A 14,239-nucleotide genomic window follows, 5' to 3' on the forward strand; every position below is an offset into this window, starting at 1 on the left:
AGTTAGCAGGACCCCCTGGTTCTCACAAGGCTCCGCCAACCCAGACCATTCACCATGTATAATACAAATGCCCGGAGGCCAAACAGCCTGGATAGATATTGTGAATAAACAACTCCGTACCAAAGCGTTGATGAAGCAGACATTGATCCAGCCGGATGAGTCAAGTGTGTCTTTACATGCTCAGCTGAAGTGTAGCCGACTGGAGAACATTTACTTTTGTATTACCTAGCTACAGTAGGCCCTCTTCCCAGTTCCCTGAGAGATTTGAATATTATTTATGCCTGAGCATATTGCTGAAGTGTCCTACTACTGTATAGTAAATGACTATGGCTAAACATGCATTTCTGTAAGTCCACATCCCTCATTGCAACTCCTTACATGTATCATAATGAGACTGGGTCATCCCACCATTTGGATATTTAAGTGCACAAAGAAACAGGTCAGTAGGAATCAGTGTATATCCACTGAAACACTAAACCAATTCAGTCCAATCAACGTAGGCTGAATATGATGTGGCTGTCCATGGGGTACTGATGTCTGTGTGTGTGTCCCTGTGTGTGTGTGTCTCTGTCTGTGTGTGTGTGTGTGTGTGTGTGTGTGTGTGTGTGTGTGTGTGTGTGTGTGTGTGTGTGTGTGTGTGTGTGTGTGTGTGTGTGTGTGTGTGTGTGTGTGTGTGTGTGTGTGTGTGTGTGTGTGTTTGCTTGCTTGCAAGTAGAAAAGACATGTTGACTCACCCTATTTGTAGAGAAACGCCAATGCCATCCTCTTCTCTTTCATGTTGCCGAAACGGTCTATGACTGTCATACAGTACATGCTTTTAGTTTTTGTTGTCCTAGGCTACCTGGCTAAAGTGCTTGCTCGCTAGCCTAACTTCCTTTCATGGGCAACAATGAGCCGGTTAGTTAACATTAGCCTACTACATATTGAACTCCCATCCTTTCAGGCAAGATGTGTCGATTTATGGTTGGATCAGAATCGCCGTTACAATCATTGGCCAGTACTGTCACGGTGGTATAAAGGATTTTGGAGACAGGCACAGGAATACACAATAGGGTTTTTAATACACCTTAAACAAACACGTATACAAAAACACTGGGCTGTACCCAAACAAAAGAGCGAGGGTAAACCTCGTTGAACACCACGGGACAACACCCGTAATACACAATATATAAAGCACGCAGCATAACAGCTGCACCAACGCATAGGTATTCACACCACCAACAGACATGGGAACAATAACCGACAAAGACAGAAGAAACAGAGGGCACATATATAACATACGAATCAGGGGAAATGGGAACCAGGTGAATGTAATCAGACAAGACAGTCCGGGGTTGATGATAATGAATCCCGTTCAGTGAAGCCTAGAAAGCCGGTGACGTAGACCTCCGGAACTGGTGAACAGAATGAGCATCAGTACCGGGGGGATCCGTGACAAGTACGGAGAATTAAGTAAAACCACAAGTTCAAATCCCTATCTCAACAACAACACAACGAGATGCAACAATTAAAGAAATTGGTGTGAAGCCAAATCAAAACTGGCTGCCCATTCACAGTTGAGCTCACTCAGTTTAGCTCAACACTGATTGGCTATTATTATTTCTATTTTTTATCAACGGAGGGCAAATGCTCACTGGCTTCCCTTGTATTCAATGCACTGGGCGGCAACAATATCATAATATTTTTTACCAGACAGCATCCGATAGATGGGCCACACATACAGATACAGAGGGGCACTGTTTCACCCGCTCTGATGCTTTCTCTGGTGAGTTACTGTACATTCAGCCTCTTTCTAATTGAGAGACCAAAGATAAATTATTATTATATATATATATATATTTTTTGTGTGTCTATTTTTGGGGAAGCCCGGCTTCCCTTGGCATCCATCAATACATACCACTCTAACTAACCTGATTCAGCTGATCAACCAGCTAATTATTAGAATCAGGTGTGCTAAATTAGGGTTGGAGTGAAAACCTACAGGACGTCCAGGTCCAGGGTTGGAGAGCCCTGCTCTGTATATTACTGATTCATAAGGGTAAATGAAGGGGAATGTGGACAGATTACAAGATTCTCCCACCATTTGCTTTTATCACTCCCCACCCACTCCCAGACGATTTAGATGTTATGTGAAAAGTGTGTGGAAAAAGTGAATTTGTAGCGTCAGAAATGTTCATCCCCCACTTTCCCATTTCTAGATAGATTGCGTACCTTGAGAGACTTAAGTCGTATCAGATTTTTCCTGAGGCGACTGAGGGGAAAGAATAGGGAGGGACAAAGGAGGCCAATGCTGATGACCACTTACCTTCTGTCCACCAGGAGAGCGGCTAGACTGAGCATAGCCATTAGCCTCAATGGGTCTAAAATTACCCTGACGGACAGTAGTAGAGTGGTGGAGATTGAAGGAGAGGAAGAGAAGGATTGAAGGGAAAGAAATACATCAATGGGACAGCTAAAGTCTTCACTAGACTAACCTAGAATTACTAGATTTAACCTTGAAGGGAGAAATAAAAATTCAACTTCATATTCTTAATCTCCAGCACCACCCCAACAGCAACATACTGTATGTGAAAATGGAACATTTCTGTTTTGAAGAAAAAAAGATAAAGGAAAATAAGTGTTTACAATGACATAATCTGTGTGCATCGTGATTTTAACCAATAATGAATAGGCATTGCCTACTTATTGGTTGATGATGTCATCGGAAACACTTATCTTCCTCTATATTTTTGACTATAAAACATAGAAAAGTTACATTTTCACATGCAGTATATTCCTGTTGGGGTGGTGCTGGAGATTATGAATATGAAGTTGAACAATTTTGAAATGTCCCTTTAATAGAGTTTAAAAGAAACGCTTACACAAATGCACATGTTAACCAACATCCTGATTACAAATTCACATGAATGCTGATGTGCGCTGAAATAGGGAATAGGGGATGCCTTATATCCTTAATCCTCTGTGAGGTTGCATAAACATAGCTCCTCTGGCTGAAACATGAGTTGACACATTTTATCTGTGCTGTCGTGACTGTAGAGACAGAGGCTGTCTCTCCCTGGAAATCTCAGGATTTGTGTCAGGTCTTGAAATGGATGTTACCATAACATAGCCTGTATGATCTCAACCAGTGGAGGCTGCTGACTGGAGAGCAGCTCATAATAATGGCTGGAATGGAGTAAATGGAATGGTATCATATGGTTTTCATATGTTTGATACCATTCCATTCACTCCAATTAACTCCATTCCATCCATTATTATGAGCTGTCCTTTCCTCAGCAGCCTCCACTGATCTTAACCCAGAACTGTTTTAAACTAACACTAAATCGTTAGTGCTGGCCTATCCCTATTTCACTTAATGGATTGTTTGTTCAGAGCTTTAGAAACTGAAATCTTTAGTTGTGTCTTTAGTTCTGACATACAGTACCCATGAGACCACTAGAGGGCCCTTTGGTCATTCGACTGTAGGAAAGGGCTACAAAGCAGACAAGGGTACGTGCTCAGCCCCCTCCTGTACTCCCTGTTCACCCATGACTGCGTGGCCATGCACGCCTCCAACTCAATCATCAAGGTAGCAGATGACACAATGACGAGACAGCCTACAGGGAGGAGGTAAGGGCACTCGAAGTGTGGTGTCAGGAAAACAACCTCTCACTCAACATCAACAAAACAAAGGAGTTGACTGTGGACTTCAGGAAACAGCAGAGGGAGCAGCCCCCTATCCACATCGACGGGACAGCAGTGGAGAAAGTGGAAAGTTTTAAGTTCCTTGGCGTACACATCACGGACAAACTGAACTGGTCCACCCACACAGAAAGTGTGGTGAAGAAGGCGCAAAAGCGCCTCTTCAACCTCAGGAGGCTGAAGAAGTTTGGCTTGTCACCTAAAACCCTCACAAACTTTTACAGATGCACAATTGAGAGCATCCTGTCGGGCTGTATCCCCGCCTGGTACGGCAACCGCACCGCCCTCAACCGCAAGGCTCTCCAGAGGGTAGTGCGATCTGCACAACACATCAACGGAGGCAAACTACATGTCCTCCAGGACACCTACAGCACCCGATGTCACAGGAAGGCCAAAAATATCATCAAGGACAACAACCGTCTGAGCCACTGCCTGTTCACCCCACTACCATCCAGAAGGCAAGGTCAGTACAGGTGCATCAAAGCTGGGACCAAGAGATTGAAAAACAGCTTCTATCTCAAGGCTATTGTATTAAACAGCCATCACTAACACAGAGAGGCTGCTGCCTACATACAGACTCGAGTCATTGGCCACTTCAATAAATGGGTCACTAATCACTTTAAGTAATGCCACTTTAATAATGTTTACATATTTTATATTACTCATCACATATGTAAATATGGTATTTTATACCATCTTTGCATCTTGCCAATGCCGCTCGGTCATCTATCATCCATATATTTACATGTACATATTCTTATTCCATCCATTTAGATTTATGTGTATTAGGTAGTTGTTGTGGAATTGCTAGATTACTTGTTAGATATTACTGCACTGTTGGAACTAGAAGCACAAGCATTTCGCTACACTCACAATAATATCTGCTTACCATGAGTATGTGACCAATAAAATTATTTGATTTGAGTAAATTCTAGCTATGAAAATCAATCAGCCTGAGCAGCTAACCCTACATTAAGTCAGCCATTAGCTTTACACGAGGGAGTCCATTCTCATTTGGTTCCTGTGCTGCTATATCAATTCCCGTCTGATAGAGTCGCTAGATGGATTTCCCTCTCGTTTGCTGTTAAATGAGACCTAATACAGGAGAATCTCAGTGTTCTTGAGATGAATCTTGATTATTATGCATACAGAATCTGGCTGCCTTGGAAATTATTTGTTTTGTTTGTGTTGTAGAAACTGCCAGTTCTTTGTTTTGTTTGTGTTGTAGAAACTGCCAGTTCTTTGTTTTGTTTGTGTTGTAGAAACTGCCAGTTCTTTGTTTTGTTTGTGTTGTAGAAACTGCCAGTTCTTTGTTTTGTTTGTGTTGTAGAAACTGCCAGTTCTTTGTTTTGTTTGTGTTGTAGAAACTGCCAGTTCTTTGTTTTGTTTGTGTTGTAGAAACTGCCAGTTCTTTGTTTTGTTTGTGTTGTAGAAACTGCCGGTCCAAGTAGAATGACACTGCTGGCTACAAGCAAACCAGGCACATTAAATTAGAACAAGACAGAATACTTTTAGTTGTTTCTGTTGTTTTATTTTTAGATGGTAACAGGCAGAGGCTGTGGTGTGAGAAAGGTTGGTTGTGCCTGTGAGTCTGAACCAACCAGACCCGTAGGCCTGTGGGTGGCATTCTGCCCATCTTTCTGGGAGGCAGTGGATTTGGAGGGCGGTCCAAGACCGTTTCTGCTGCTCAGCCTCATTAAAACAATATTACAGAGAATATCCCCCTACGCCACCCACACGCCCCGTCTCTGTCTAACTGGAACAGGCTCCTTCTTTTTCTTTCTTTATCTCTCTCCCTCTTTCGCTCTCTCACTCTTGCTTTTTCTCTTCTATGTTCTCTCTCTCTTGCTATACCCCTTCTCTCTCTACTCCCCTCTCTCTCCTCTCTCTCTCCGCCCACACAGTGAGGTGAGAATGCAGCCAGCTCCAGCAGGAAGTGGGAAATACTCACATCCTCTGAGCCCTCTATCTGCCAAAAAACAGAGCAACACAAAACAAAAGTTGATGCATGGTTCTGTTGGCTCAGGAGGTGTAGCCTACATCTTACAGATCTTGCACAAAACAAAAGCCCCAGAGCCACTCTGCTGAGGAGAGCTAAGGAGAGACAGATGGAGCTCCCTGGTGTTCAGAGGGGAGAGTGCACGAGCGACAAGTCAATGCCAGTGAGGTTTATTACAATATAGAGGAGTGGCTGAGTACACCTTATACTCCTATGGGGAAATCAGCTTGCCATTCTAATCCTTATGTTTTATTAGAGAGAAGAGGATAGCAAGATAAAAACAGACCTTACGACATGCAGAGCAAAATAACAAGAGAGCAGCACAGGCTGAATGCAGAGGAAGGGAGAGTAGGATGGATGGTGAGCGAGGGAAGGAAGGGAATCGAGAGTAGGAAGTAGAGAGAGGGAGTTGATTTATTGCCACCTCGATGAATCAATAAACTCACAAATCTGAGCTCCAGTTAGCTGCTGCTGCAGGCCTTTCCTTGGCTGCTCCAGAGCAGAAAGGCCTACAGATGTGAGGACCAGAGGAAAACCATTTATACTATGAGGCTCCCGCTCTCACACAACCTAGGAGCAGAAGGTGCGAGGAGAGAGCGTTCAAACCCCCAGGCAAACAGGACTGTGATTAAGAGGAGAGGGAGGGAGCTCAGGCCAATGTGTGTGTAGTCTGATACATCCTCCCATGAATGCTGTATATGTAAATCTCTCCATGCCCACTTTGTCATTATCATTTGTTTTACAGACTTCCTCCTACTGTACTGTCCAGCTGGAGGCTAAAGGAGGGAGCTCAACCCTCGCCCCAAAACCACAACATATACTTCCATGACATATCTAGCTAGAGTCCTGCGCTCCAGTGTCACTTCCGCACGGTGCAGCTGCCTCATAGCTTTCTAATGAATATTTAATCAGACTGTGGCAGAGAGCAGGTTTTTGTTTTGTGCCTCTATTCTGCTTAGTCTCAGAGCCAGTGAGGTGTGTGATGATAGACAATGACAGTGTCAGAGGACCAGTAGCTCCACTCTTCTCAGTTTGAACTCTCCATATACTTTATCATCTGACGATTGATATGATCATTAAATGCCATATATTTTATTTGCCATTACCACAGATAACATCCTTTTTTAAAACAGATTTATCTTGTACGCTGAGATATGGTTGAATAAAACACATTGTCGGGAGTGCCAGTTAGATGCCTCTGCTCTGTGGAAAAGGGACAGTAGAGACAATACCAGCCTTTTTCTGTGGAGGGTGACATGTGGCCTTATTTGGCCAGTTCTGAGAGAGGGAGAGAAACACACACTAATACATGACACTCACCAAAAACACTTCTCAAAGCAATTCTCCTAGTTGTCTACTTTCTGTTTTTATTGCCTGGCTGCAGTGGGACCTCGGATCCTCTGTCGTATTGAACAACATCCATAGTCCCCCATAACAGGACTCTGTAGCTCAATGAACACAGGCTAATTAAAGGGATAATCCACCCTAGAAATGAAATGGGATGTGATACGTCATCATGATAAAGTTCTCGTCACTGCTAGTCGGAACTAGGAAACTCTGAAATGTTCGATTTGCTAACTGGTTGTTATACATGTGCCGGGTTCAACAAGTTAGCAAGTCGGATATTTCAGAGTTTCCTAGCACGTGAACACAGCATAACAAACTATCTCATTTCATAATGGTTTTATAACAAATACCTGCACTCCAGATCGCCAAATAAGCCAATAGATGGTATGGGCATACATGTCTAGAACACATCCATCTGTCTATGACTTCACGACAAAGTATATATTTTGTTCAAATGTCCTCAAAGTGCACAGTGCACCGTCAGATGAATAACCTTTCTTCCTTCAACTACCATGGACCATGGAGCAAAGCAGTTTTCTGCTCTCGTCTCCCTTGCGGGCTCGCAGGGCCCTTGCACGTTGCCATAGCAACCTGACACGCAGCTTTGAGCTAGATAGTCGATCTCTACAAGGTTGAACATGGGGAGATTCACAGGAGGTTGGTGGCACCTTAATTGCGGAGAACGGGCTCGTTCTAATGACTGGAGTGGAATTAGTGGAATGGTAACATATATACAGTATATATCTAACACATGGTTTCCAGAGGTTTGATGCCTTCCATTTGCACCATTATTATGAGCCGTCCTCCCCTCAGCAGGCTCCTGTGGTGAGATTGTAACTCCTAAATTGATAGTGCAGTTTTACAACTAGCTAACTACTTCACATGCTGATATTGACTTTGGTATTGTGTGTAGCAACAAGTAGAGGCTGCTGAGGGGAGGACACACATGGAAACCATTCCACTCATTCCGCTCCAGCCACTACAACGAGCCTGTCCTCCCCAATTAAGGTGCCACCAACCTCCTGTGGTAGCTATGTTTTCTAGCTAGCTACCTAGCCAGCCAGCCTTTCTAGAGAGAGCATTGCGTTGTGGATTTTGTATTCAACTTGAGCTCTGCAGATTTGCACAAACATTTTCACGTTGCTTCCTAATTTATTATTATTAGCGTTATTTAACAATGTAAATCAAATTAATTTGTGGTTTTGAGTCGATTATTCCTTTAAGTTAAGATCATTTGTCTTCACATGCTAGCTGCAGGGGTATTCAACTCTTACCCTATGAGGTCCGGCGCCTGCTGGTTTTCTATTCTACCTGATAATTAATTGCACCCACCTGGTGTCCCAGGTCTAAATCAGTCCCTGATTAGAGGGCAACAATGTAAAAACACAGTGGAGCTGGCTTCGTGATCCAGAGTTGAGTTTGAGGGCGCTAGAGGATACCTAACTGCCAATAAAGGATGCTTGGTCCCAGCTTGGTTATCACATACACTAAATGGCTATTCTGTGCTCTAGAGTCTAGAGAACCAAAACAAAACTTGCAAAGAAGATTGGCTTTTCAATTCTATTCTCTGTGTAGTTTTTAACAGTCTCTGGTCTTTCCTTTCACAGTCTTAAAACCACACTGAAGAAGCTGACCAACGACGTGGCCAACCTGTCTGGCATCCCTCTGTCTGGCCGAGACGTCCACCGGGTGGCCTACTACCTCCAGAGTAACGGCAACTCTGTGTCGGCCGTGGACCTCAGCTTCACTGAGCTGCAGGACGAGAGCCTACGTCTACTGCTGCCCTACCTGGGCTCCATGCCCAAGCTCACCACCCTGGCCATCAACGGCAACCGTCTGACGGTGGGCGTGCTGAAGGACCTGACGGAGGTGGTGAAGAACCCCCTGCAGTTCGCCAGCCTGGCATGGGTGGACGTGGGCAACAACGTGGACATCTTCACTGTGCCACAGCCCCTCCTAGTGGCCCTGCGCAGACGCTTCGGCCTCCAGAGCAGCCTTCCCACCATCTACGAGTATAGCGAGGTGCAGGTCTATAGTAGTTATACCCTGGAGACCTCTATTGAAGAACCCAGCCGGTATGAGGAGAAGGAGGGAGAAGAGGAGGAGGAGGGAGAGGGGGAAGAGGAGGAGGATAAGCTGGAGCTAGAGGCATGGGGAGGTGGGGAGAAGTGTATATCCACGGATGTGGCTCTGCACTACTGTGAGAGGTGTTGAGTCAGAGTCAGCGTTGTGATTTGACAACCCTTTGTACCCTACTGTACCCTCACCGTGGCCTGAGTCCTGCCTCCCGTTTCAGCATGCGTCATCATCGCAGGAGAAGCTTGGGGTCACCAAATTCATAAACCACTCACTAGGAGAAAACACTGTTTTGTGTTGTCTCTATATGTTCCGATTGCAGAGAGAGTTCAAGCCAGTTTTGCCAGAAAACGTACATTTGAGAAAAAACAGACTGTTCTTGTGTTGGTAAAGACATTGGTATTCTAGGCACTGCAGTGATATTTTTAGTGTGTCCTCCTGCGTATGTCATTCTTTATGAGCAAAGCAATCCTACACAACAGGAATAAGACAGATTAGATTGCACCTGACTGTTTTGGCTTTCTAATGTCAAGTGCTTTTTTTCTAATGAGGTACTTCCATGTAGCACATGCAGACTGGATGACACAGTGGGAGGGTTTGTTTCTATAAATATGCTGCTGTGTTTTATTGCACAACACACATTTACTAAATCCTGATTTCAAAACAGATGGTTTTAATATACATCCACCAGATTCACATTTATCCAAAAATATTTTTATTTTCCAAGAAGAGCAGACCCGACTAGGCTGTGAACCTCTGAGTGAGCCTCAACTGGCAGGTTCTGGGTCAGGCTGCCCTTGCCCTGGGCTGGGTGCTGGGGAGAGGACACCCAGTCTGTCTGTCTGTCTGGGAAGGAGTGAGCTGGGGAGAGGACACCCCGTCTGTCTGTCTGGGAAGGAGTGAGCTGGGAAGTAGACACCCAGGCTGTCTGTCTGTCTGGGAGTGAGTGAGTGAGTGAGTGAGTGAGCTGGGGAGTGGACACCCAGGCTGTCTGTCTGTCTATCTGGGAAGGTGTGTGGGCAGCTGATGAACTGACTGCTGCCTCTGTCAGGTTGTGTAAGAGGTGACAAGGCAGACAGATGGTGGGGGGAGGGGGAAAAAATATCCTAGCATAACAGAATTATCTCTGTACTTATCTCTGTACTCTGTACTTATCATCTGTACTGCTGTTTGCACATAATATGAAACTGAATTGTAAATGAGATGGTCAAAGGGAGCGTGTCACAGGTGTCTTTTTAGATATTTTGTTTTTGTGTTCAACTTGAGCATTATTTTGTATTGTTTTTTTCAGGTGACATGATGTTTACTGCAGCTCAACAATATGAAATATGTTTTTGTGTGTGTACTTGTTTGTGCACTCATGTGGTTGTGTATGTGTTTCTGTGTGCCCGGGTGTGTGGCTGTGTGTGTTTGTAAGTGCTCTGGACATACCTGGTGTCCTCTAGAAACTTATGGTTTGCACTTTAAATGCAAGAACAAGTCAATGACTGTCATCCAGTCACAAATCTCTCATTGAATATCCACTAGAATGGATCAAGCTTCATCCAAACCACCATAGTCATTACAATATGACTTCCAGCATACCGTATCTATTTGTTTCCCACCTCAGTTTACTCTACAGTAACAGCCATGGTTTTCTCTGAAAATTATAGAATACTGTTAATATGACTTCTTGCTTACTGTAACAAAATAAATACATGTTACAATTCTTTGGTCATTTTTGTTGTTTGTTTTTTAACAGTATTAACTGATGTCATTTCCCCCAAGACAAGGCCATAGGAGCTACACACTTATATTATTTTCATCAAGGATATCCCCCTCTATAGTTTGATAGCTTTCCAATACATCATCTGGATTTTCTGCCAGGGTTTGTGTTTTGGGTGAGTGAAATGGACGTGAGGCCCAGCCCTGTATGGACCTGCCAGTGTGAGAGTAATATCACCATGGTACTTCTCACATTATTCCTGTGTTATGTTTGGTCTGATGTTGCAATGTCATGATGTCATCATTGTGACTGGGAAAATATATATTTTTTCTTATTATTCTCATGTATTCAAAACTTTCAAGTGCTATTACTGATGCTTTTTCCCAGAATCCATACTCCACCTGGTAGTGGTATTGGTCCCATGGCAGCTCATATGGACCACGGCGAGAAACCATTGCTACAGTGTAACTCCTCACAGGCCTGACCTCAAAATGACAGGACTGGTTCACTATTAACAATACAGGAAATGTCTGTTGATTTCAATCTGTTTTTCCAGTCTCCCAAACACTAACAGCTCCACAGTATTTCATTAGCTATGACACTGTGAAAGGTAATCGTTACCAGTAAAACTAAGTTAGAGACAAACACATTTATTTATGGGATGTATGCATAATATATACATTTGAGTGCCTGCAAGTGTATGTATTTATGTGTATTTATGTCTGTGTATGTGAGAGTGTAATGTTAGTTTCACCTCTTTACTCAATCTCAGTTTTCCCATGGCTCCAGGATAACTATGCTGACAGGAACAAGAGAGACGGATGATGGGGTTGTTCCCCAGGGTCTCCATCCACAGATTCAAAATAGAGCTCTGCACAGGCATGAATTTTAAGCCCAAGCCCGAGCTCTACCCCGATGTATAAGGTCGGGACCATGGGGCTCAGGTCAGGTAGCAGAGCTTTACTTCAGAATGCTGTTTGATTGAAAATAATACTCATCAATAAAACAAAAGCAGTTTAGGTCAAAAGAGATAACACTAATAAAGCAAATAGAGGAAGTAACAGCGCAGGTAGATGGTAATGGAAACTGTACATTAGAGGCACAAAATAGGTTAGAGGAAAAACAAAAATAATTGGAGGTACTTATTCAAGAACGATCAAGTGTAATGTATTACAAAAATAAAGCGAATAGATGGAAAATGGTAAATAATGTCACGATCTTGGAAATGAGCGGACCAAGGTGCAGCGTGAGTATAGTTCCACATATTTACTTAAGTGAAACTAACAAAACCAAAATAACCAAAATAACAAAACTTACAAAGACCGTGAGGACGTAGTGCCCAAACACACTAACAAACAATCAATATCCCACAAAACACAGGTGGGGAAATAGCTACCTAAATATGATCCCCAATCAGAGGCAACGATAAACAGCTGCCTCTAATTGGGAACCACATTAGCACCAACATAGAAATAGATATACTAGATCACCCCCTAGTCACGCCCTGACCTACTACACCATAGAGAACCAAGGGCTCTCTGGTCAGGGTGTGACAGTACCCCCCCCCCCCCCCCCAAAGGTCAGGGCGTGACAAATAAAGTGCACAACATTTTTCTTGAATCTTCAACATAGAAATGCTACCAAAAATTATTTACAGAAACTCGTTACAAATGATGGAGTCATCCATGATTCTCCAAATGATATTTTGAAAGAGGAAGCAAAATATTTAAGCATATGCTTTTCAGTCTCCTCCATTTCCACTGAATGATGTTAACTATAAGGATTTCTTTCCTAATAATAATAGTAATAATGATAATAATAATCATGTCAAATTAACAAATTTACAGAAAGACCTGTGTGAAAGTCAAGTTACAGAAGAGGAACTTTTTGAGGCAATTCAATCTATTCAGTCTAGAAAATTCAACGTGCCTATTGATAATGAATATGAGTTTGGGGGGCTAAAATTATTAAATATTAAAGCTTTCAGACTTGGCTCCGGTACCAAGCTTCCTGCCGTCCAGGACCTCTATACCAGACTCCAGCCACCCTAGTCATAGACTGTTCTCTCTGCTACCGCCCGGCAAGCGGAACCGGAGCGCCAAGTCTAGGTCCAAGATGCTGCTGAACAGCTTCTACCCCCAAGCCATAAGACTCCTGAACATCTAATCAAATGGCTACCCCCCCCTCCCCCTCTTTACACCGCTGCTACTCTCTGTTGTTGTCATATATGCATAGTCACTTCAATAACTCTATCTACATGTACATACTACCTCAACTAACCGGTGCCCCCGCACATTGACTCTGTACCTGTACCCCCCTGTATATAGTCTCGCTATTGTTGTTTTACTGCTGCTCTTTAATTACTTGTTACTTTTATCTCTTATTCTTGTCCATATTTTTTGAAACTGCATTGTTGGTTGGGGGCTCGTAAGTAAGCATTTTACTGTAAGGTCTACACCAGTTGTATTCGACGCATGTGACTAATATAATTAGATTTTGATTTGAAATCCATTCATCTTTGTTTGATTTAATTTTCCCTTCAAAGATTTCATAACTTTGGAAATGTTTTAGTGATAACCCCTATATCATTTCCTGGTAACAGTGTTTTTCCAGTACTCTGACATACGGTAGTGGTGTCCTACCCTTGATATGAGGTGGGGATCCTACTCAGCAGACTTCTTTCCCATCTTCAAGATGTTCAAATCCAAGGGTTTTCCATATTGGGGAAGGATTATAACACAGAAACATTTCAATGACATCTTCTTTAAAGTCTCCTGGACAGTTGTTTGTTCTCAGCAAGGATAACAGGATCTGCTTTCCCAGAAATTGTCGTGGGATTTGTTTCTTGCTTCCCAGCAAACCTCAAAGAGGGTCAGGAACAGAAAAAAACACACTCTCCAATGTGATTTGTGTTTGCTAGCAGGCGTTTTGGCCAACTACTGTGTTTCTATACTCTTTACAAACCCTTCAGGAGGTCAGAGCGGTGGACTTGGGAGAGTGGTGGAGTATTTATTTGCAGGGGATCTGACCTTTGGCTGAGATTTGAACATTTTGGTCCAAAACAGCCCCAAAGGAACCCACACTCAAGAAACAGCTACTCATACAAGTGCCAAAGGCATTCTCACAACATTATGGCCATTGAAGTGTATTGTATTGTGAGCATAATTTACATGGCTCTTTTCCTCACGATTCCCATTCACTGAGTGTAATATCTGAGTTTAGGATTAGGGTACAATGTATTACCAATTTAATTATTTTATTTTACCTTTATTTAACTAGGCAAGTCAGTTAAGAACAAATTCTTATTGTCAATGACGGCCTAGGAACAGTGGGTTAACTGCCTTGTTCAGTGGCAGAACGACAGATTTTTACCTTGTCAGCTCGGGGATTTAAACTTGCATCCTTTCGATTACTAGCCCAAGGTTAGGGTT

The 14,239-nt window shown here is 43.2% G+C and overlaps 1 protein-coding gene across 1 annotated transcript in view; it reads left to right on the top strand.

The window, feature by feature from the left end:
• The window catches only part of LOC139536087 (leucine-rich repeat-containing protein 75B-like), a 43,323-nt gene extending 32,511 nt beyond the window's left edge, over positions 1 to 10,812 (top strand). The window contains exon 4 of the mRNA XM_071336238.1: positions 8,635 to 10,812. Within this exon, the coding sequence (XP_071192339.1) occupies positions 8,635 to 9,241 (607 nt within the window). The 3' untranslated portion in view covers positions 9,242 to 10,812. The remainder of the gene's footprint in view (positions 1 to 8,634) is intronic.
• The last annotated feature ends 3,427 nt before the right edge of the window (positions 10,813 to 14,239 follow it).

Source organism: Salvelinus alpinus, chromosome 1, assembly GCF_045679555.1.
Source record: "Salvelinus alpinus chromosome 1, SLU_Salpinus.1, whole genome shotgun sequence".
Classification (NCBI taxonomy): Eukaryota; Metazoa; Chordata; class Actinopteri; order Salmoniformes; family Salmonidae; genus Salvelinus; species Salvelinus alpinus.